The sequence below is a fragment of the Triturus cristatus genome, chromosome 6 (genome assembly GCF_964204655.1).
Source record: "Triturus cristatus chromosome 6, aTriCri1.1, whole genome shotgun sequence".
NCBI classification, from domain to species: domain Eukaryota; kingdom Metazoa; phylum Chordata; class Amphibia; order Caudata; family Salamandridae; genus Triturus; species Triturus cristatus.
Genome location: NC_140589.1, coordinates 1299592132 through 1299617831, shown reverse-complemented (window position 1 = coordinate 1299617831; position 25700 = coordinate 1299592132). Strand labels below are relative to the sequence as shown.

At 45.0% G+C, this 25700-nt stretch overlaps 1 protein-coding gene across 15 annotated transcripts in view; it reads right to left on the bottom strand.

The window, feature by feature from the left end:
- EYA4 (EYA transcriptional coactivator and phosphatase 4) overlaps positions 1 to 25700 on the bottom strand; it is a 671943-nt gene that overhangs the window by 15070 nt on the left and 631173 nt on the right. For all 15 annotated transcript variants that reach the window (XM_085612271.1, XM_085612267.1, XM_085612263.1 and 12 more), the window contains one exon: positions 1194 to 1308. In XM_085612271.1, the coding sequence (XP_085468397.1) occupies positions 1194 to 1308 (115 nt within the window). The remainder of the gene's footprint in view (positions 1 to 1193; positions 1309 to 25700) is intronic.

Genomic DNA, 25700 nt, shown 5'->3' with positions numbered 1-25700 from the left:
CTGAGGCCAGTAAAAACGAAGTCAGCAAAAACAGGAGGTCTGAAGGCAAGAAATTTGGGGAAACCACATCAAGGACTAACACCCATCATTTTTACCTTAGTCAGTTTGTCAAGAGACCCACACCTCCCTTCACCAGATGCTGCAAGAATGTAAAAAGATCAGCTCTGTATTCAAGGAAAATCTCAAAAGAAGGTAATGCTGGTGACAGGTTTGTGTGAGGAGTGTAATGAAATTTACAATGGTTTCTTGAGGACAGTATTCCTGTATATTACAATTCATTTGTTCAAGAGGAAAGCAACCACAGACCTCTACAAAAGGTTACTCTAGCTCTGCAACAATACACTTAGATATGTGAATCTTCACACATCCCCTCTACAATGGGAATATACACTAGGCATGAAGGACACAGGCTAATCCTTTCCTCACACTGGGAGCGCTATGGGCGCAGATTTAGCCTGTACTCACCTCTAGCAACTGCAAATAAATACAAGAGGTACTATATGAATGTCTCTGATATAATACACTGATGTCCAATATAGACAAACAGGTGCCGCAACAGCTGCCCATACTATCCAAACAAAATGTGCATTGAATGCATTACTCTCACACATTGCTAAAATTTCACTGCATCGTGCCTGGGCTGGGAAAATGTTATCTGGCAGTACAACTAATACACAGACCCATGCTGGGAGAAAGTAGCATCAACTCCCTATACACTCCTCATCGGTCCCTTTTATAGTGGGTCAGCTGGGAAAAACAAAAGTGAACAAAGCTGTGTATATCAAATATCACAAGTTTATAACAAGAATTGATTTTCTCTTTTTCTCTTTTTGGCACCCCCAAAGGGTGGAGCCTGTGCCCATCCACTAAAGAGGTAGTAGTTTATTCTAGATCTAATGAATTGTTTAGTTACATATCCATTTTTAAAATATATGCTTCAAGGAATGTAATTGGGTTGGTAGCAAACAATAGATTGAAGAATTAAAGCATACAATTAATGTAAAAAAGTATTTGTCAGAAAAGGTAAAGAATATCAATGATCGTAACTGAGGCAATGAAATGGCGAGCAAACCCAACCCCAAAATATAACAGTAGGCACTTAATAGCGTTTATTATCCAACCCAGGCATATACTGAAAGCAACATGGCTTGTAACTACTTTGACAGACCTCAGCTCATGCACCAATAACCTACCTTGTACTAATAATTGATAATGATTTTAGTGCATTCGATAGCCACGAGTCCGTCAGGGCTTCAATCTCAGCTCGTAGCTGCAGCCAGGCATCCCTTTTAGCTGGACCAAGGAGCCCTTCAACGAAAAACGAATAAGAATGGAAAAATAGTCCACGGGAAAAATGAAGGAGGAAACACTGTCAGGTTGATTAATAGATCAAGAATACGTAGCTCAATGTACACAAATGCCCATAAGTAGCATGTTTTGGTGATTTTATTGCACAAAATAAAGTGGTATAAAAACCCATATTTCACAGGGAACTATGAAATATATTAAATAATTCATGGCTGTCTCTGAAATATGATTTCATCATCATAATGACAGCCACCAATCACTTTACAGATCTTTAATTTTGTAAGTACTACAAGGATTATACAACACAGGACCAAATCAGGAGGAAAGGTTATCTAAATAATGCTAAAAAAAAACCAATGTGGAACATTATCTGTCAATAATACTTTTATCCACTTAAGATAGAAACAACATTTTTGGTGAAATTGTAAATTTTGTACATTATGCGGCAAACGCAGTAAATCCATAAATATATGGTAAATGCTGCAGTCACAAAATCATCCAAATCTACTGACTATCATCATTACCCACTACTGTTTGAAGGTAAACCAATCCTAAACATTCTAATTCCAGCGGCAAATTTTAGTTGCACTTTGAAGAAAACAGCTTTGCAAGCTAATTATCTCAAACAAACATGTAGCATACAAAATAAGTACTAGGCATTATTAAATCCTATAACTCTCTGTGTGTTCGTGTATGTATGTACGTATGTATAATATATATATATATATATATATATCTATATATATATATATAATATATATATATATATATATATATATATCCATATATACATTATCTACTGGCGGTCGCCAGTAGATAGTTATAGTTAGGACCCTGTTTCCATAGGAAATCCGCAACATTCTATTTGGAATAACTTTGGCGCCGGTCGAAGAATCCTCGCGAAATTTTCAAAACTAATGGGGCGCTACGCTCCGCTCCTACCCTATGGTTTTTTCAGTGAATATATATATATATATATATATACATATATGTTATTTCCCAAAGGAGCTTTGAAAACACTACAGCCCCAACTGTCAGATGGAATCACACTGAATTTAGCAGAAAGGTAAATTTGGTTACGCAGATCACGCTTTTAGTTATTTGCTGTAAATCTGTTCAGTAGTTTGTGAGAAATTAAAGAAAATCCAAATTTGGATATCAGCAATCGCGGCTAATCAGCGAATAATAATGAGCTTGTGCAGAAATCTGCAGAGTTCTGATTGGCTGCTAAAACTTCAACCAGGAAGTGCTAACAGCCATCTTGGGACACGGTTTCAGCCAAGTTCTCCCCCCCCCCAAAAAAACACGTTAAAAAAAATAAGTGGGAAGGGGAGGAATACCCTGATCCCTAAGTCTTGGTCTGAAGCAGCCTCGTCAAGGCAAAAAAGCATAAAAAAAAAAAAAAAATGTAAAATTGCAGTGAATCCACAAATTTGAGGCAAAAAAAAAAACACGGGCCAGGTCCCGTGGGCATATTTGTTTTAAAAAGGATGGGGTGCACGTTGCTCCACTCTAAAGCTCTTAAAGCCCTGGGGACCACCTCCTCCCCAGGGCTTTATTTTCATAATGAAGGCAGGCTGTGTGGACCCCCGAACCTTGGTTGCTAAGAAGCCCCAAGGGATCACCACCTGCCGGGGTTTTGTTTTAAATCATTGAGTGGGGGCGCGCGGCTCACCTCCTAGGCTTCAAAGAAGCCCTGGAGACCACCACCTGCCCTGGTAATAAAATAAATTGGAGCGGGCCACACGGACCACCCCTGGTTCTGGGGGAGTACCACCTCCCCTGGGCCTAAATAATAACGGGAGGGGGGGCCATAAGGCCTCCCTTCTGGGCTATATATGGCCCCAAGACCTTAACCTCCCCGGGGTCAGGCGTTGCTCAGAGAAGGAGGGGGCCGCCACGGCCCCCTCCTGGAGCCATACATGGCTCCGGGAACCTCCAACTCTCACAGGACTGGCTCCTGCTATGTCCCTGGGTGCCCACCTCCGGGACATAGCTGTTTGCTCTGACTTGGCGGAAGCTTTGACAGCTCCCGCCAGTCAGAGCAAACACTAACTGTGCTCTCAGCTGTGAAACCGCTCCCGCTTGCTGAGAGCAGTGTTTTCAACTTTTTCCCTGAGCGGTCAAGATGGCAGGGAAGCAGACAAAAGGATTGCTCTCATAGACATGCATGTTTAGCAGCTCTCTGTCTATTAGAGCAATGCCAACTTCCGCAGGAGGCGGGGAGCCGGCAGAGACTGTGGGTGCCCAGAGGCTTCCCCCCGCGGGCCTCAAAACTGGTGACTGGGTGGGCTCCAGGACAACCACTATGAAGAGGCTGGGCCCCCCATTTGTTTGTTGCCGATCCTAAGGGGATCGGGGCCCGGGCAGAAATTGGCCGGGTTTGGGCAGCCCCCCTCCAACTTTAAAGACATTATTAGGCACTGGGGAGGTGGTGGTCCCTGGGGACCAGGGGCGGAGGGGGAGTTTGGTGACCCACGCATAATTGTTTATGTTAGCCCCGGGGAGGTGGTGGTCCCTGGGGCATATGGAAGCCCCATATGAAAGCCCCAAATAAAGACATAGGGAGGTGGCGGTTCCTGCGGTTTTGGACCTAAATGTTGGGGGGTCCCCGCATTCCCCCTCCTTAATATCAGTAAAGCCCCGGGGAGTTGGTGGCCTCCGGGGCTTTTAAGTGGGCAATCAGAGGGCAGAATAACAAGCAGGAAAGACCGAAGAGAAGGCAGCAGCAAAACGAAAAGGAAAGACAAAACAAAGGGGAGAAAAATGAGCAGGAAAGGCAAAACAGAGCAGAAGGTGGCAAAACAGAGGGGAGAAAAACAAGCAGGAAAGGCAAAAACAAGCAAGAAAGGCAAAACAGAGTAGAAGAGGGCTAAACAGAGCACACAGACACTCATGCACCCACTCACACACTCAATGAGACACTCATAAACCGACTCACAGACCTACTCAGACACTCACGCTCTCAATCACAGACCCACTCATTCTCATCCACTCACTCACACACACACACACTCAGACACTCATACACCCACTGATAGACCCACTAAAACACCAGCACATATACTTACATATATACTCAGACACTTATGCACTCACTAAAAGGCCCACTCAGACACTTACGGACCCACTGAGACACCCAATTAGACACTCATGCACTCTCTCACAGATTGATACACACTCATGGAGGCACTTGCAAACCCACTCAGATACTCTCACACCTACTTACAGACCCACTGAGATACTCAATCAGACACTCATGCACCCACTCACGCACCCACTGAGACACTTATGGAGCCACTGTTAGATTCACTGAGACACTCACACACCCACACGCTCACTCAATCTGTCTCAGGTTACACTTAAAAAATAAAATTAAAAAAACCTTAGAAATTCTTTTAAAAAACCAAAGGTTACAAGGACATTATAGTTAAGAAATTGAATTTTTAAAAACTTAGAAATTCACTGCAAAACACAAAGGTTTCAGGGACGTTATAGTTAGTAAATAGAATTTTAAAAAAGCTTAGAAATTCACTGAAAAAACGAATGTTACAGGGACGTTATAGTTAGGCTCAGATTTCACTGGTACAAAACCAGTGAAATTCAGCAGTTATAGTTACCTGAGCTAACTATAACTTACGCCCCCACAATGCACTGCTTAAGACCTCACATATTACATCACTGATGATATCATCCACAGAACCACTAACACACCCACTCACACCCCCAATGAACCTTTATATACTGCAACGGCACAAATGGCTGGAGCATCTTTCAGTTAGAGTCCGCTGTAAAATAGATTATTCCTTGGCAAGCGTTTAGGTTTAAATTATTCTTTTTAAATATGGTTTGGTTTCCCGAGTTAAAGGCATTTGAAAAGGAAACACTATGCCATTATGAAGTCAGTGTGCAGTTTTGAGATACATTATGATGCGTTTGCATTTGCTCCACTAATAAAAAATTTTAAACAATGTTTGACAAATAAGCAATGGTAAATCCAATAACATGGCAGTCTCATCGTAAAACTAAGACCTATTGGCTTTGCCAAAGTTGGTTTTACATGATGTCTTTTCCAGCAGTAATACAAAGCACTCAAAACATACTCTTGTGATTCCTAAAGCTGCAAAACCGCAATTAAATAACATTTTAAGCAGCTGTTTTGCATTTGAATCCATGCAGGCATTTTTTATTTGAGATCTTTCTGGTGGGTGTGTACTCTGACCAGAACAACATTGACATCCTTATTTGTGAAGATTTCTAATGATCCTCATGACCGCTCACATTTTCTTTTTAATTTTCTATTTTAACAATATACAGCTGTTTCAGTAGTTGTAGAGTAGAACAACAGAATCTCATTATCACATAAAAACACTACACAGGCGGTACATCAGATAGTACCTATAAATATGTAGTTCTGACTGGCTTGACCTACCAGTGTAACGTAGAGGTTGTAACATCAATGTACTGCAGGTATATTGTAATCTAGATTAGAATGTAGCATAGAGAGCCATAAATAGTGATTAAGCTTGACAAAATATGCACAAAGTGGCTCCTATATTTGCCGGGGACAAGCAGTGTGAGGTAATAGGTTACAATAAGTTTCATGCTCGGAGTCAGTGGTCAGATTTCTAAACCACTATACATATTTAGAAGTAACTATCCCCTTCTAGTGCACATAAACTACTCTTTTGCCTAACAGGAGGGCCAATGCAACAAATGTACGATAAGGTTTTGAAGTTCCTTTAACATATCCCAGTACTGCTATCACTGGCTTAACAACCAAATCAGAGGCAAGAATCAACTGTAGCTCTCCCCACTTTCTCTTCCAAAACGAATATATGTGGGGACAAGACCAAGCCATATGTCGGGAATCTAAATTGAGGGAGTCACATCTCCAGCTGGTCTGTTCCGTGATGAGACAGTATCGGCCCATAGAAACAGAAGTATAATATTCCCCGTGGATACATTTTAGCTGTATGAGTTCAAATCTACCTCTGGAGGAGATGCTTTTATCTGCTTACAATAATACATTCACTGCTCATCAGCTATCTCATTGCCCAGGTCATGCTCCCACCCAATCTTCATATTTAGGTCTTTCACTCACACATCATTGACAGTGCAATTGTCCAAGTGTGTAATTAATTTAGATGAGCTATGGTCGGCAGCAACATGGTTAAGAGTTACCATTCAGGAGGTTCGTACGGAAGTGTGAGAAACAGTTCCTCCAGGGAATTGCGGAGACATTGGTATGTTAGTGAGTTGATAGGATTTGCAGGGGTGTTGCCCAAATAATCCGCAAAGGATTGGAAGCGTCCATTGACAAATAGGTCTCCAACAGAGTGTAGTTCTCTGGAATGTAGTTATCAAATCACCCCGGGCTCGTTAGTCATTATCAGGTGTGGGTTTTGGATGAAAGGGAGATGCAGAGACTATTTTCCCAGTTAGATTGAATGTGGAGAATCTAGCCCAAGCCCACCTTGTACACTTGATCATAGGTATCTCAGCATGGAAGAGTGATATGTTTAATAGCATGGTGTTGGGCAACGGAGTGGGGCAACCAATCATGCTTCTAGATTGTGGTGTGGGGATTTACTAGTATCAAGGAGCCAGTAGTTTGCAAACTGACCTTTGGCCATCAGGTAATATATCTCGAAACCAGGGGGCTGCAAAGCCTCCATGTTTATATGGCAACTGCATTTTGGAACACGCTATCCTAGGCTGCCGGCCTTCTTATTCAAATCATATTATGAGGGATCTGATCTGTTAAAAATGCTGTGGTAAGTGGTATCTGAATATTCTGGAACAGGTACAGAAGCTTGTGAAGGACCACTATTTTCATAAGGAAGAAGAGGAAGAGGTGTGGCGCCGCGGCCAGGGCGACTGACTCTGGAATCTGGGGATCACGGTTTGATCCTCGGCGCCGGCGGCAGATTAGCCCAGCACCATGAGACTCTGGGCAATAACTTGCTTAATCTTCCCGACGGCCCCCAGCGCCTAGAGACCCTTACGGGTGATTGTTTGCGCTTTACAAATGTGAATTATTATTATTATAAGGGACAATCTGACAGCTACACCACAGTAGTTTAATTAAACCGTCTACTTGCTTCATGAAATTAGTTATGCAGACCCCATAGTTATCTCTGATCATAGTGGTTAGATCCCAGTGGTATTTAGTTCTTCAATATTGAATATTTTGCATCTGCCATTTAAGCAGAAACTTCAGTGAAGGTTGTTTCGTTTTGCTGGTTAGAGGCATCCAGATGGATTTTTTCCAATTAATTGGCAGGCTCGATCATTTACCAAATGTGATTATTTAATTTAAAGTGGAGTAAGACATTGTTCCGGGTCTTTAACTATCAAGATGACAACTGCATGCATTGATAAGATTATTCTACATTCTACATGTTCCAAATTGAACACCCCTAAGATAATGGAACTCTCTAAGGATACAGGCTAATGGTTCTATTGCCAGGGCAAAACAAATAGGTGAGAGGGGGAGCCACTGCTAGTTGTCTACCAATAGAAATCGGGAGGGACAGCAAGTAAACTTTAATTCTGGCCTGCTGTTTAGCATTGAGAAGGGAAATCCATTGCAGCACTGTTTGAATAAAAAGCCATTTACTGTAACCGAGTGCTTAGGTCGCGTCTAAAAAGTCCATGGTCAGAGTGAGGTCGGGATCAATTTGATGGGCAACGGTGAATAACGTGCAGATATCTACCTGGAATAAAGCCTGACTGATCTGCACACACTAGACTGGGAAGTAGGGGGAGACACCTGTTAGCAATGATTGCAGACAGTATTTTGTTATCTACATTCATTAGTGACAGAGGACAATACGAGATACATAAATGTGGTGGTTTTCAAGGTTTAACAAGGGTAATCACAATTGCTTTCCTAAGTATTGGGGGGGAGGGGGGTGGCACATTCAGAGGGCTTGCTAAAGACCGCTTTTAGAATCGGTACTACTTCCTCTGACTATTCTTCATAAAACTCCACAAGAAAGCCATCTCTGCCGGAGGAAGGATCTCTCCCATTGTTTTAGACAGTAAAGTGCTTTCAGAAGTTGATTTGTTCCTCCGTTGGTACCTGTGAGTGGTGTCCAAGTGTTCTTCAGCATACTGTGAACTAGGGACATTTCCATAGTTGTCTCAAGTCTAATTTTAAATATGAAGTTGGAATCTGCATAGGCTAGTTACAGGAAAGCATCCAGAACAATGGTGTTTGGGTGTGAGTGCATGTGTGTGCATGTCTGAGAAAAACTTTGCAGTGCAAAAGCATAAGCAACATTCATTTTCAAAGGAACCAGTCAAAGCTTGGATTTATGACTACTTGCTATAGTCATCAGCGAAGATGTTCTGCCTGCGCTCCTCATTCATATTCATCCCAGTGTGCATTGTTAGTAGTAGTAGCACTGGTACTATGAGGGCACCCTATGCACCCATGACAGACACCTAAGGCATGAAAGAGGATGCCATATTGGAGATACTAAAGGCATGCAAGTTAGCCATTCAGAGACTTTTTTGCCTTTGAAAAGGATACTTTTTTCCTTTCATTTCTTGTTTAATGGCACAAGTCCAACGGAAATGAACCAGAAAAAACGTAGGGGCTGATTATGATGTTGGTGGTACTGCCACTGACAGGCTGTCGGTGGCGGTCCCACCGACAAGCAGCCTTTTGGTCCGTCCACTGATTTATGATGCGGCAGGCCAGACCAAAACCATCTCGGGGAAGGACGGCCGCCTCCGACACGATCTACGTTCCCATTGGGCATCGTTTGGACTTGTATCCCTAGAATGGCGGCGGTGCAGAGGCAGTCACCGCTGTTGAGATCACGATGTCCATTTCCCACAGCTTTTTCAAGGCAGTCCCACCGCCACAAAAAGGCTGTCGGAAAGGGACTTTGGGGGTCCCAAATAGGGCCCCCGTCCCTCATGGGCCACTGCAAAGTGACCCAGGGGGCACATGTAGTGCCCCCCACAAACATCCATGCACAAAGTACTCTCCAACACCGTGGCTTGTGCTGCGACCCTTTTCCTGGCCTGCAATACAAGCCACAGTGTTAGAGAGCACTTTTCTGACCGCCTCCACAGCAGTCAAATCGCAATTGGGCGATTGGACCGCTGCCTGCCTGTCAGGCGGTCCCCGGACCGCGGTGATGGCGGTCTGTGGTCTGAACGTCTGGCATTGCAATGATGCCCTTAGTATTCTGGGCTTCAGTGCAGCTACCTGTACTTTTATGGGGTGGTTCTAGGAACATACAACTATTTCTTCACACTCATTCCAAGTAAATCATAGTAACTAATATTCCATAGTTTTGGCGTAAGATGTTAAAAGAAAAAGTACAATCGGTGGAAGAAATTAAAAAAATCACAGCTGTTGCCCACCACCAAAAAGTAACCAAACAAGTATACTAGGCTGCTGCTGTATAAATCCCAACCCAGTTTTATAATAGTTTTTCAAATAGAATAGAAAGTATTGTTCTGGAACAAACTCAGTACCCTATACACACACAAGGTTATTTGGGAATTGAATTATCCCCCAAAAAGATATGAATGTCAAGCAAGATTTTAGAGTAAAAGTAAAAAATGCAGTTTAATTTTCCAGTCTGATCCACATCCGTGACCCAAGCTACACATATACAGACATTAACTAGATGTTATGCATTCGAAACATCCCACTGGAGTCAAGTAAGTTCTACAAGGGGAAGCGAGAATACATTATTAAACGACTGAGAAAAACTAAAAGGTTACTTAACAGTAGGAATAGTTTTGCAGCTTGAAGAGTTTTCTGGATTCACATGATGTGCATTATTCCGCCATCTAGTGTTAGGGTCCGGAATTGTCTTTTTGTTTTTTTCTTTTTGGGCGTCGTCGAACACCTTTTGTTTGTATGTCCATCCCCTGTGTGATGTCAGATGGCTCCCAGATTGTCCCTGTGCATAGTTGCCATCTTGGGATTTTATTTCTTTCTCTTCAAGTACTATACTTTCTCCTTGTTATTTTCTTCCCCATCTGGTTGCAGCATCTCCCATTCCCGGGGGGCAGGTGGGTTTCATGTGAATCCAGAAAATTCTTCAAGCTGCAAAACTACTCCTACTGGTAAGTAACCATTTCGTTTTGCAGCATGGATCCTTTTCTGGGTTCACGTGCTGTGCATTAGATTATGCAGCAGTGCCTCTTTCGGTGGGTTGGGTTGCATGAAATGAGGGAGTGTTAGCAAACAAGTGCTGTAGTACCTTTTTCCCACCTGTGCCTCCTTGTTCATTTGAATGTCCACACAATGTTTTACAAAGGTGTGTGGTGATGCCCATGTTTCTGCTGCACAAACTGCGTCCATGGGTACATTTGCTAAGAATGCTAGTGTTGCGCCCTTCTTCCTTGGTGAGTGGGATCTTGGGCATGTGGGCAGTGTTATCCCCGCCCTAGAATAGCAAGTCTGTATTGTTTCCACAATACATCTTGAGATTAATTACTGGTAAACCCTTGGTTGCCTTGGCAAAGTAAACCAACAACTGGTTTCCTTTTCAAAATAGTACATTAAAGTCCTCCTTACATTCAATATGTAGGGCACTTTCTGTTTGTGTCTTTGAAGAAGGCTGGTAACTTAATGCGTTGCTTGACATAAAAATGGGTCACTATCTTAGGTATAAAGTATCCTTGACGTATCACATTCAAAATCCAACTGTCTGAGGTGACCTTTCCCACTCCTGTGGGTAATTTCATATTCTACGTCCCACTGGTGTTTTGTTGTGGCATGTTATTGGGCCAGTCACTTGCCTGTTGCTCTTTCCCCTCAGGATGCTTGGCCTCGTCCACAAAAGGGCTGCCTAGCAAGAAGTTGCCACTGCTGATATGTGGTCTGCTGCGTGGTTTGGTGTGAGCTGCCCTGTGGCTACTGCTGTTGCTGCCTCAAAGTGAATAAGGCTCAGCCAGAGGGCCTCAGGGATGTGTTTTCTCCTATTGAGGAAATATGAATTTTTATGGTCAATTGTGTCCCCTATCTTAGACCCCAACGGCTCCATGTACATGCTACAAGTACATGTATGTTCCCTCCACTTCAAGCTATGAAGACGCAAATACATATGCGTCCAACGTTAACATGTCCTCTTTCAGATCCGCCCTGAATGGGTCGAATATTCCGTTCCTAAGTATGCCTTGCCACCGTCTTTATATGGTATACTTTTCACGTTTTCCAGCTTTGGCAAGGTAGGCCCTGAATTCTGCCATCGAGCTTTTCCTGCTTCTGCCTCTGAATGCTCCAGCCTGGACCTGTATCTGTATCCATGAACTTTGTCTTACTCCCTGCGCGGCTAACGGTGCCCAGCCCGGCCTGTTGCCTGCCAAAAACTGTATTCAGCCTTCAAGTTATCTGCTCCGCTCCTCGAGAAATGCATTCCTGTCTAGTAGTTTAGGTAAACATCCTTCCAGCTACAGAGCAAAGGGCCCGGCCTTACTGTCTCCGTGCAAGTAATTCATGACTTTCGTTACCATGGTAGGCCCATGCCCCCTCGCATCTCATGTAGACACATAGACGCTTATACACGCACTAGTAGTTAGTATAGGATAGCCTCTGCCTGAGAGACCTTTCCTTTTAGATAATATACCCCTGACAAGGTAGCTGCGTGAGCGCTCTGCGCGCATTTGCTCTCACCTTTGTGATTTTTATAACTTTTGTGTGTTATTTGTTTGTTTAGCTGTTTTTAGATAGCGCCCTTTACCTGCACCTTAATTGGCCCCCGCACTGCCGTTTTGGCGGATTTGGCTCTGGGGTGGGTGTTCGTTTTGGCAGCCATTTTGGAGTGGGGTGTGTGTTCGTTTTGGCAGCCATTTTGGAGTGGGGTGTGTGGATAGAGGTGTCTCTACCCTCCAGCGCTTCAGTGCGCAGGAGCAGCCTGGGAACACCTACTTAAGGCGAGTCCCTCCTGAAACCGCCCCTGACAAGGTAGCTGCGTGAGCGCTCTGCGCGCATTTGCTCTCACCTTTGTGATTTTTATAACTTTTGTGTGTTATTTGTTTGTTTAGCTGTTTTTAGATAGCGCCCTTTACCTGCACCTTAATTGGCCCCCGCACTGCCGTTTTGGCGGATTTGGCTCTGGGGTGGGTGTTCGTTTTGGCAGCCATTTTGGAGTGGGGTGTGTGTTCGTTTTGGCAGCCATTTTGGAGTGGGGTGTGTGGATAGAGGTGTCTCTACCCTCCAGCGCTTCAGTGCGCAGGAGCAGCCTGGGAACACCTACTTAAGGCGAGTCCCTCCTGAAACCGCCCCTGACAAGGTAGCTGCGTGAGCGCTCTGCGCGCATTTGCTCTCACCTTTGTGATTTTTATAACTTTTGTGTGTTATTTGTTTGTTTAGCTGTTTTTAGATAGCGCCCTTTACCTGCACCTTAATTGGCCCCCGCACTGCCGTTTTGGCGGATTTGGCTCTGGGGTGGGTGTTCGTTTTGGCAGCCATTTTGGAGTGGGGTGTGTGTTCGTTTTGGCAGCCATTTTGGAGTGGGGTGTGTGGATAGAGGTGTCTCTACCCTCCAGCGCTTCAGTGCGCAAGAGCAGCCTGGGAACACCTACTTAAAGCTCCTCCCCTAGCGCAGCGGGATCGCGCAGCGGGCGTGTCCTCGCGTGGCCGGAGTCGTGCCAGAGTCCTGCCCGTCTGCGCCCGTCCGCGCTAAGGACGCGCTGGACGTCGCGGTACTCTGTGTAAGGACTATCATTCCATCCTGGGTCCACCATGCTGACGTACTCGCGGGATTGCCTGTTTGCCATCGGTCAGGTAAGCCGCTGTTGCACCCTTTTACCGGTTCACCCATTGCGTGGCCCATATCATTGCCCTTGTAATGGGTGGGCTCTCGATTCTCCGCATCCTCTCCCAAGGTCTATTTCCTCGGAGACCCGCCGTATTACAGACACTCGCACTACTCTGAAGATTTTGAATTTAAACGTCAGGTCTGCGCTGAAACACTATCAGCACATCTATGACCTCATTAAGGAGGAAGCTCCAGACGTATTTGCCATGACGGAAACATGGCTACAGGACGCTGATACCGCTATTACTAATCTAGCCTGCCCACCCGGCTATTCTATGTACACTCTGAATAGGCTGTCTAGGGGTGGAGGTATCGGGTTAGTGGTAAAATCTATCTACCCTTGCGTCTGGGGTGCCCTAAACATCTCCGGGTGTGAAAGTGCCATGTTCAAGGTCTCTGTCAGCCCTGAGTTTACCCTGTCCGGGATGGTCGTCTATCGCCCACCCGGCAGTGATGTGGCGTTTAGAAATGCTTTCCCTGACACTGTTGGCCCTTTGGTCGCCGACTGTGCCAACTTCTCTATCATGGGTGACCTAAACCTACATTTCGACACCCTCTCTGGCCTGACAGTGCGTTCCATCTCTTCTGACCTGGAGGCCTTTCAACTTCCCCAGATGGTTTCCCAGCCTACCCATCTGGGGGGGCATATTTTGGATCCCCTGTTTACCAATCTGTTGGGGATTCAAATTACCTCTGTCTCTCCGGGGGAATGGACAGACCACTTTTTGGTGTCCATCCTCTGCCCGGTCTCGGCCACTCCCTCCATCTCCTCGGCTAGAAGGGTTCAGAAGAGGGCTTGGAAAAAGCTTCGGCTAGAGGACTTTCATCGTCTTCTATTAGAGGAGCCGCTGGGCCCTTTGACGGATGTGGAAAGGGGGTATGACCTCTTCTGTTCATGGATAACTAGGGCCTTGGACTCTCTGATACCCATCGTCTCAACTAAAATCAATTCCAGAGAGTCGAGTCCCTGGTACGATGGCACTCTCCGGGCCCTAAAGGGTGCCTGTAGACGAGCAGAGAGGGCTTGGAGGAAAACCTATGGGGCTGATCTAAAAGCTGCATACGCCAAGTCCGTTAAGCTCTACCATCGAGCTATCTGCCGAGCCCGTGCGGCTTTTTATGCCATCGAATTCCGGAACAGTCCGAATCCGTCAAAAGCTATTTTTAAGGCCGTAAAAGATCTTACAGTGAAGCGGACTACCTCTACGACCGTGAGCTCCCTTTCCCATTGTGAATCCCTTGCATCTTACTTCTTGGGGAAGGTCCAAGCTATATATAGGACATTCCCTAGCATAGGGTTCACTGAGGAAAGTATAAATGGGGTCCATCATCAGACTACACTGCTTGTTTTCCCCCCCCTTACCTTGGATGGTTTTGGCAAACTTGCGTTGCAAGTCAAATCTGGGTCCCCATCCGATCCAGTAAGGCCTGCTCTCTTCCGAGATCAAGCTTTTATGGGGCGTACAGCCGTATGCTCCCTTGTCAACCTCTCCTTGGAAACGGGAACTGTTCCATCTAAGTGGAAACAAGCTGTGGTGTCCCCGATCATTAAAAAGCCCACCCTGGACCCTTCCAAGCCTGAGAGCTATCGCCCCATCTCGTTGTTACCCTGGCCAGCCAAGATCACGGAGGCCCACGTCAACCTGGCCCTGTCTGAACATCTGACTCGGACCAATGCCCTCGACCCCACACAAAACGGATTCCGTGCTGGGCACAGTACGGAAACTGCGTTACTTGTGATGGTGGAACATCTCCGGGCAAGGTTGGATGCTGGTCAAACGGCGGCGCTTATTTTGTTAGATCTTAGCGCCGCCTTTGATACGGTAGACCACAGCATCCTCCTGCGTCGGCTCGAGGAGACTGGCATTGGCGGTCAGGTGTTGCAATGGTTCCGCTCCTTTTTAGATGACCGCTCCTTCTGTGTTGCCATCCCTCCCTTCAAGTCCAACTACCAACCACTGGCCATGGGGGTTCCGCAAGGGTCCTCACTGAGTCCCACGTTGTTTAATCTTTACGTGAGACCGCTGGCGGATGTCGCTAGGCAGTGGGGCCTTACTTTGGTCTCATATGCTGACGACACTCAGCTGGCGGTTACTCTCAGTGGGGATGCGGAGATTGAGGCCCCCAGGTTTCAGTCCGGACTGAAGGCGGTGGCTAGTTGGCTGACAGGCAACTGCCTTCAGCTAAACGCCACTAAAACAGAGGTGATGGTCGTCGGGAAGGGAGTGGAGCTGTGGGGTGACCACTGGTGGCCCTCAGAGTTGGGACCTACTCCGATCCCGGTATCGGAAGTGAAAAATCTGGGGGTATGGCTGGATGCGGGCCTCTCCTTTGTAGGCCATACTAAAAGAACCGCGGCCTGTTGTTTTGGTCTCCTGAGGGGCTTGAGACCTGTTCTCAAGTTCTTTGACGCCCCGACCAGGCAGCTGGTAATCCAGGCTACCATCATCTCCCGCCTGGATTACGCCAGCTCTCTCCTGGCCGGGGCTAACCAGGCTGAACTAACCCGCTTACAACGGGTTCAGAATGCTGCGGCGAGGGCGATCGTTGGCTTGCCCAGATTCTGCTCAGTTACAGGTGTCCTTCGCTCCCTACACTGGCTTCCGGTTAGGAAGCGCATCCTCTTCAAGGTATTGTGCCTTGCTTTTAAAATCTTGCGTGGTACAGGCCCGGAAATCCTGTCGAGTTGTCTGTCTTTCTATGTCCCTGCCCGTAGCCTTCGCTCTCAGGGTCTGGCCCTCGCGGTGGTTCCCAGATTTAGGCTTAGCCGCATGGGAGGCCGCTCGTTTAGGGTAATGGCTGCGTCAGCATGGAACTCCTTGCCTGTTGAAATCCGCGTGCTGGAGGACCTTCTGACCTTTCGGAGGGCTATAAAAACCTTCTTGTTTTAGCTGTCTTTTAGTATCTGTTTTTAGCCTGTGGTTGTGTTACGTGCTACCTTGTCTCTGCGCCAGGACGCTCCTTGGCTGGAGTATCTGTGCGCACAATAAATAGTCGTAACATAACATAACATAACATAGTTCCTTAAACACAAGATATTAAATACGATTTGGGATTAGGTTGTCCTGACATCCCAGACTTCTGTCTCCTCATGTAGGGCTAAATGTCAAGTCCCCTTCACCCTCTAGTTACACGTCAATCACACGTCATGCGGCTGCGTGCGCATCTCTGCCATGTATTTCTGCTGACATTGCAGGATTCTCTTATGGATCCACCCACTGTCATCATCATAATGACGTTTCTAGTATACGCCTATATGCACGCCTATTGTAACGCCTTTTTCATTACGTATGTGTATTCTTATCTCTCTTCTCAGCTGTAACGCCTTCTGCATATGTCTTTACTGTAATGCATTTACTATAAATATGATAACCTGTCAATAATGTATTGCCTATCCCTTCCTGAACCTTCGTGGTGACGGAACCCGATTGCCTGGTTCGAACCATAATTCCTTTGTAAGGAATAAATTCCCTTTTATAACCTCAAATACCACGGATTCTGCCTCTTATTTTTACTGAGTTATTCTTATTGAATTTTACCGCATAAATTAAGTCTAGGTAATTTAAATTTACCACATAATTGGCGCCCGAATAGGGACACCTCTCACACCCCACGCGCCGGAGGTGCGTTGCAGACCCGGTCTCCTGCCACAGCCGGACGGACAATTACGCGTACCCGCAGGATTTCCTGTATCTCCCTCAGGCCAACGGGGGCGACTGAGGCTGCGATCAACACCCAGACGAGGCGGTGAGGAGTGCGGAGAATCCCGACCAGAGCCTAGCTGAGAGAGCAAGATCCGAGGTATACAGAGGCCCACCAGATTCCGAAGTTCCGAAGTATCTAAGTCACGAGTCGAGTCCAGTCCAGTTTGGTCTAGTCCAGTCCAGACTTCCGAGGCCTTCCGTTCCGTGCTTCCCGGTGAGTACCGTTGCTGGGGACGCATCTAGACGTGCACATTGGTTTGTGCCGGTCAAGACGGGTTTGGGTACACAGACCTGGTCTGCACTGTTTCAGCAGTGTATCTGTACTGTTTAGCAGTATATCTAGTATTATGCAGTTAACTAGTTTTATTCTAATTATTATTGTTCGTTCTAAAATGTTTTGATATGTTTTAAATGTCGTGGTATGAGTGATTGTTCGATCTTCATTACTGTGTTTATTGTATTAATTGTGTTCAAATCCGAGTAAGAATCAAGTAGCAAAGTTCAAGATGCCGTTATTCTCGAAATTAAGACAGATAAAAACTAGAAAAGGAATACTCGAGGAAGCTGTTCCCATTCCACCTAGGGACACTCCAGGGTACTTTATGTACCATAAACATGGCCTAGATGCCGTATTATATCTAGATTTATGGGTGGACTACACCAAGGATTTAGCAGAGAGTCAGAGATGGCCCGCTGCTGGGACATGGGATGCAGATTGCATCATGAGAGTAGAAGAAGTATTATGGAAAAAGAAAGCCAGACACTCACAGAAAGATGCCATTGAATTATGGCGTAAAGAATCGCATAGACGCACAGAGAAAGCGTTCAGAAAAGAAGAGAAAAGTAGAGAGAATTCAGACAAAACCCGAGAAAACCTATTAATTGACGAAGGTATCCGAGTAAAAACAGAACAAGTAGACAGACAACGAAACACTCTTATGAATGGTATGTATCCTCTTCTGGCCGAGGGTTTGCCTAAGGCCACCCAGGAGGTACCAAAAGATCTGCCACCTCCATTACTCCCGATTAAAGTACATCCCAAGACCGCAAAGGACATTTTCCTTTCTTCCTATTTGGATGATGCTGCCCCCGAATATGCTAATGGTGCGCAGCCACGCGCATCACCTGTTGACGACGCTCAACCCCAAGATCATCTGCCCCCACCTCCGCAGCAACAAACTCCACCTCATGTTCTAAATGTTCCACCTGTTTCTACAGTCCTTCCTGCATCTACACTCTCTACCCTACATCCAACAAATCCTTTTGGACTTGGCACCTCAGGAGGTGCGACAGGAGGTGCGACAGGAGGTTTTTCCACGCCACCGCCAGCAACTAGGTTGACTTATAGGGATTTAGCACACCAACGTACACCCCAAAGAGCTAATGACAATATATTTAATGAGCCTCTTACAGATTGTAGATATGATCCAGTGCCAGGTAAACACGACAGAATGTTGCTATCATCAGTACGTTTACGACGAGTTTCGACCTATCTAATGACGCTACCAGGAATGACTGGTCATCTAGACAAAATATATAACTTTATCCAAACAGGGCAAGGTCCTGAAAGTATTGGCGAGGCCATGGAATACCAGAAAGTGGACATGCAAAAATTATTGTTACGCTTCTTCATAAACTGCTTGATCAGAAACAGAGATAGGCCTGAGGTAGATCCGGAGGAAATGCAAGTACTTACCAGATGGGGTCAGAATATAGCAGACGGAAAACATGATAAACAGAAGAGTATAGAAGTTATGCACCGAAAGATCCGAAAAGAAGTAGAACGAATACATGAAAGAAGATTAGAGGCAGATAAAACTGAATCAGAGGGAGAGGAGGAGGAACAGTCAGAAATGAACACAGGACAATTAGAATTACCAGCTAGAGAAACGATAGCTTATGTAGGAAAAGGAAGATCTTTTAATAATGCAATACGTCCGATACGTCCAGAATGTAACAGAATTTTTCAAACAGCTATCTCCAATCCAAGGACCCCTGAACACTTATTCCAGGCTACTGATAAATTACTCCGAGAACGAAGGGGGTACCATGTGCTCGATTCTATGGATGAACAAGAATTAGCCAGGTCAGCAGTACAATGGGCTGACAGTTCTAAAAAATACAGTGATGATGCGCTAGCACACACGTTTCTGAATCTTACACCCGACGAACAGCGTTTAGCTAGTATATACATGATACAACATCTCCTTATATTATATAAAGGCGAACACTCCGATCCTGGTCCCCTACCTGATATACTGATAGAATTACTCACGAATAAATGGAGAGGTATGGGTACCGATCTAATTAAAGAAATTCTAGAATACCGACACAGATATAGTGCCTTTTTGTGTCCAGAACATGATTCAGCTCCCTCCATGGAAAGAAAAACGTATTACATAGACAGACAGAATCCCTTACGCGAAGTACACCCAGTTAGGAATGATGATAATACTTTTAGACGTGTGTTTGTGTACACGCCTATAACTAAAATAGAACTATTGGAAATGAAAAAATTAGTGCCCAGCCATGACAAAGATCCAGCAGGTTTTCACCGCGAAATAAAAGACATGTTACTCATGGGTGATTATACCTATCCTGACATTATGAAAATATTGAAAGTATTACTGCCTGCCGGTATTTACGAGAAACTCAAAGAAAAAGAGTGGGAGGTGGGAGACCAAAAGATTGATTGGACAGCATTAGAAAACGAAGAAAATGCCCGTACTGCAGGCGTAGGGCTTGGAGACAAAACTAAAGCATTACCAGGATTATTAGTACAAGTATTGCCACGTTTATTAACTACGAAAAAGGAAGATTGGGGAGCAATATCAGCTTGCAAACAGAAACCCGATGAAGACACTAGTGATTTTTATTCCCGATTTGAAAAATGTTTTGGTATTAATAGCGGCCTAAAAGCAAATAGCGAGTCATATCCACATCTTTTTGTAACAAAACTAGTCGAAAATTCCTTGCCACAGGTTAAAAAACAGAGTATTGAAAGTTGAGAGCACTTGGCAAGCTAACACTCCTTCACAAATGTTACAAATGTTACAGTATCACCAGAATAGAATTAGAGAAGAACAAGACCACGAACAAAGACGTATGAAAGACACGAAAATGAAAATGCTCGTCGCCCAGTCAGTTCCAGCTGACGGTCATAAAAAGGGTGCGACACAGTCCAGTAACTCAGCGGTTCCCGTTAAAGGGACATGCAACTATTGTAAACAGCCAGGTCATTATATAAACGATTGTGCAGTTCTGAAACATAATATCTCTACGGGTAAAACCAAGGAGAGACCACGTCCGCCTAGACAGGATCAGATCCAACAACAAGCACCTCAGAATGTACAGCCTATGCAAGCTGCACAACAGACCGTAGCGGTACCACAGTCACAGCCTATTGCCGCAACACAAAACACGACACAACAGATGTACCAGTATGCACAAAATGACTATCCAGATTATCAGCGATACACATGAAATAGCCTAGAGAGGGAAGTTGGCTTACCCCTTATTGAGGTTCCCGTAGATCAAGAGGGTCCTTATGTACAGAGTCAAGTATTAGGGAAAGACAGAAAGTTCTTACTTGATACAGGGGCAAGCAGAACAACTATAAGTCACGACGAGGTTCCAGGGGCACCCCTCTCAGGCTCACAAAATATTTCCCTTGGTTTTTCAGGAAAGCCTACTATTAACGAAGTATCACAACCGCTTGCTCTTACAGTTGGTCCATTGACACGGACTACAGATCTATTGCTTACTAAATCATGTCCAGAAAACTTGTTAGGTATAAAAACATTGAAAGCTCTAGGAGCTATAATATGTTGTTCTCCGGACGGAGTACGACTATTTTTGCGTGACTTTAAAGGTCACTACGTGTCAAGAGACATGGATCACCGGTTACAGAATCTACCTGCACATTTATGGGCACAAGGCCCCACTGATGTAGGTTGTATGCACATTACACCATATCGAGTCACACTCAAAGCAGGAGTGGTATTACCACGAATACGACAATACAAGTTACCTCCAGATGCTGTAGTGGCTTTACTGCAAATCATTGACGAGCTCATTGCACAAGGAGTGGTTGTGGAAACCGACTCCAATGTATGTAATTCTCCGATCATTCCGATTCTTAAACGAACTGATCCAAAAGCACCCCCAGTATATCGATTAGTTATTGATCTGCGCGAATTGAATAAATGCATTGTACCACAATATCCCGTGGTCCCAGATATCTCTTCATTACTGACAGCTATTGATTCAGAAGCAACGTTCTTCACTGTAATTGACCTCAAGAACGCCTTCTTTAGCGTACCAATCGATCCGGAAAGTCAATATTTGTTCGGATTTAGTTTAAATGGACGAAGCTTTAAATTTGCACGCGCACCTCAAGGATTCACAGAAAGCCCCAGCATCTACAGCCAAGCACTGAAAAGACAACTTGACAGTATCCACATGCCAGTTAACACTGCACTGCTTCAGTATGTCGATGATCTGCTGATCACCGCCCGAAGCGAACCCGAATGTGAAAAAGCATCACTGACGGTTTTACATTTTCTGGCCGACAAGGGGCACAAGGTGTCCCCTTCGAAGCTGCAATTCTGTGTTCAGCAAGTTGTGTACCTTGGGCACTTGCTGTCCAAGGGGGGGAGACAGCTCACACCTGACCGCATCCAGTTAATTGTAAACATGCCACCACCCAAGACACAAAAGGAGGTACGGGCCTTCATAGGCCTCACTTCGTACTGTAGGCAGTGGATTCCCCAATATGCATTTCTAGCAAAACCACTCATTCAGTTGACAACCCAGGAGTCAGCGACATCGACTGTCCTCCCTTGGACTCCAGAACATACACAAGCTTTTGAAGACTTAAAGAAAGCCTTATGTCAAGCACCTGTTTTAGCGACACCATGTTACAGTAAGCCTTTTACACTTTTTGTTACAGAACGTGAAGGTACTGCCTTGTCAGTACTCACTCAGGAACAAGCAGGATCACACAAACCGTGTGCTTACTTTTCTAGTACATTAGATCCCGTAGCTCAGGCTCTTCCTGCGTGCCTGAAATCAGTCGCAGCGACAGCTTTAGCGATCAGACAAAGCGATTCCATAGTATTAGGACATCAATTGACAGTACAAGTACCACACGCAGTAGAGGTTCTCTTGAACCGGACACAGACTCAGCACTTGACTAAGCACGACTGACGGGTTATGAACTAACATTGTTTCAGCCACACATAGAAATCAGACGTTGTAGTACATTAAATCCTGCCACACTTTTGCCATTAAGTGGAACAGACCCATTGGCACATGATTGTATTGAAGTCATTACTATTACGACGAAACCCAGACAAGACTTGACAGACATTCCATTATCAGATCCAGACCTGACATTTTATGTAGATGGTTCATGTATGAGAACAAGTACAGGAGAGTTAGTGGCCGCTTACGCAGTCACGACAGACACCGAAGTCATTGAAACAAATTGTATTAACACCTTGTCAGCTCAAGCAGCAGAGCTCATTGCTCTGACACAAGCCTGTATTCAAGCCAGAAATAAAAGAGTCAACATATACACAGATTCACGTTATGCATTCGGAGTTGTCCATGACTTCGGAGTCCTTTGGCGAGAGAGAGGTTATTTGACTTCTCACGGTGCCAACATTCAACACGGTCCCCTCATTCAAGCTCTGTTAGATGCAATACATCTACCTACTGCGATATCTATCATGAAGTGTAAAGCCCATACAAAAGTCACCGATATTATTTCCCAGGGTAACGACCTAGCAGACCGAACAGCTAAGCAAACAGCTCAGAATCGGAATCATGTAACTGACTTGACAAAGACAATAGTTCTGACACCGACACACTGCATGACAGTTAGGGATCCCGCCCTTGATGTAATTGACATACAGACACATGCTACACCAGAAGAAATAAAGAAATGGACTGAACTAGGAGGGATCCAAACAGATCAGGGATGGATGACGAAGGGAAAATCTATATGGTTTCTCCCCGACTCAATGGTTCAAGTTATCATTAACACAATACATAGTCCAGCACATCTAGGAGAAAAAGCTATGTTAGACAGTATTCAAAACATTTGGTTTAATAAACACTTACGAGCTGCAGCCAAACAGAAAGTCCGAACTTGTATGATTTGTTGTCAGTTCAATCCAGGTAAAAGCATTCCTGTAGAGCAGGGTGGATTTCAACCTCCCGATCACCCTTTTGAAGTCCTCCAGATGGATTATATCCAGATGGAACGATGTCGAGGATTCAAATATGTCCTCGTAGTTGTATGTGCTCTCTCCCGTTGGACAGAGGCATATCCCGTCTCAGATTACACTGCCCCGACTACTGCCAAACAGTTAGTTCGTGAATTCTTCCCACGGTATGGTTTGCCCCGTATCGTGTACTCAGATAATGGCCAGCCGTTCTCATCCGAGCTAATGAAACACATTTCACTCTTGTTAGGCTATCAATGGAAATTCCACTGTGTCCGACATCCCGAGGCAGCAGGTCTCGTGGAACGTCACAACCAGACTCTGAAAATTCGACTTTCAAAAATATGTAGAGAGAAAGGCGTCGACTGGATAGTAGCCTTACCAGTTGCACTATTTTACATGAGAATGGTAGCACATTCTCGCACAGGGCTATCCCCGTACGAGGTGGTCTTCGGTAGGCCACCAAATATGTGGGGGACGCCTATACCTCGTAAAATCACTGATGTTGATTGTAATATGCTGACAGATTACCTTGCTTCCTTGATGTCTGCACTACAATCTTGCCGTTCACAGGTAGCTGCAGCCTTTCCCGACAACACCGAGGTGAAGCCCCATGAAGTGGTTCCTGGAAACTTTGTTTTCATAAGAAATTTCGACAGGAGGAGCCCGTTGGAGCCTCGCTGGCAAACGCCAAAACTGGTACTTCTGACCACGAGGACAGCAGTGAAGGTCGAGGGTCGCAAGGGTTGGCTACACTCGAGCCATATCAAGAAATTTCATGGACTACCTTCTGATTTGAACTCTCAGCCCTGCCCCCTTCCACAGACTGATTTAAAACTCCCCCTGGTTGAAAAAACCGAATCACAAAACTATAAACTGAAACTAAGGTCTAACAGGTCAGACAATTCGATTGTTTAAGTCCTCTCCAAGGTGAATCGGTTGAATTAGTCTCTGACATGTATCCTCTAGACCGAAATCGAGAGAGAGATAGACAGAAACAGCTCAAGAAACGTGCATATTGTAAATCACTTCATAGTCACTGTATAGTGACACTGTTGATTATGTTTTTTCTAAGTTTTTTGATTATTGCTGCAAGTATACTGTTGCACATGTACTATCCTATTTTCAAGCGTGCTCATTCTGCTTACAATGCCACTACCGAACATTCTTTTAGCGAATTACCTTCACATGAGTTGCCCTATAGACTTGCGCTGCGCAACAACACATTCATTAGTATGTTACATCACTCCCATCAGGCCAGCAATGCTACAAATTGTTGGATATGTGGCCGACTCCCTCCCTATCAGAAATACAAAGGAGTTCTGCCTCTCTTTCCGTATCCATTCACACACAATGGCTCCTGTGGAGCATGGTTTAGTTTTATTAATTCTTTAGATTCAAACACTGTAGTTTACCAGAGCAACTGGGTATGGGGAAACCTGAACTTAGTTTTGCTTAAAGCCTGTTACCCTAACAAGGAGGGACTTCCCAAAAGGACAGGAACTGACCTAGAAAATGAAGTATATGGATTAGGTAATTTTACACTCAACCTCATGATTCTGAATGTTGAATCTGAAACTGCACTAGTCTTGCCTGCTATGTCCGTATTACCAGTCAAAGGTGAATTATGTGTAAGAAAGAATGGTTCAGTACACCTGGGTCATAGTAAATGTACTACCGTGATCGAATTCAGTGATAAAGGCAAGTCTACATTTAGAGCTTCTCGTCATTCCTACTTCATTTGTGGTCATACCGCATATATACGCTTACCTCTAGATTGGGAGGGTACCTGTTACATTGCATTCCTTCTGCCACCTGTTTTCCTAGCCCCTCCTGATTATCATAGAAATACCAATCTAGTACACAATAGACCCCAGAGAGATATCCCGATTGTTGACTACACTGAAACAGCATGGGAACAATATACCGACTTCAATAAAGGTCTCTTTCCTTACATAGGTGTTGTCTCAAATAGTAAACTGATACGTAGATTAACCAGAACCCTTGAAGCAGTAGTGAATGAAACTACCTCTGCCCTAGGCAACTTAACAGAGGAGCAGTCTGCGATGCGGATTGTTGTTCTTCAAAATCGTCTTGTCCTTGACGTCATCCTAGCCGATAGGGGCGGAGCCTGTAGGGTCATCGGATCAAGTTGCTGTGTTTTCATTCCAGAAAACGCGCCATCCGTATATAAAGCCATAACTCGTCTTCACAAAATTGCAAGCCAGATACATCAGAATCCAGGCACCTGGACATGGTCCGGTTGGTTCTGGAGCGTGTTGTCAGCCTGGGGATGGAAAGTCCTATCCTTCCTAGGTATTGGCCTTCTCATAGTATTCAGTTGTTGCCTGTGTCTACAATGTGGACCAGCGATTTGCGGCCTGTGTGCCACATCATGTATTCCACGTTCAAGTTCTCATTCAAAATCCCGGAAGAAGAAAGAAGAGCAAATGATGTTACATGAACAGATTGATGGATTCCTGAGGATCGATATTTCATGTAGGGTCCGTAGGGGACAAGGAGGGAATGAGGAAATATGAATTTTTATGGTCAATTGTGTCCCCTATCTTAGACCCCAACGGCTCCATGTACATGCTACAAGTACATGTATGTTCCCTCCACTTCAAGCTATGAAGACGCAAATACATATGCGTCCAACG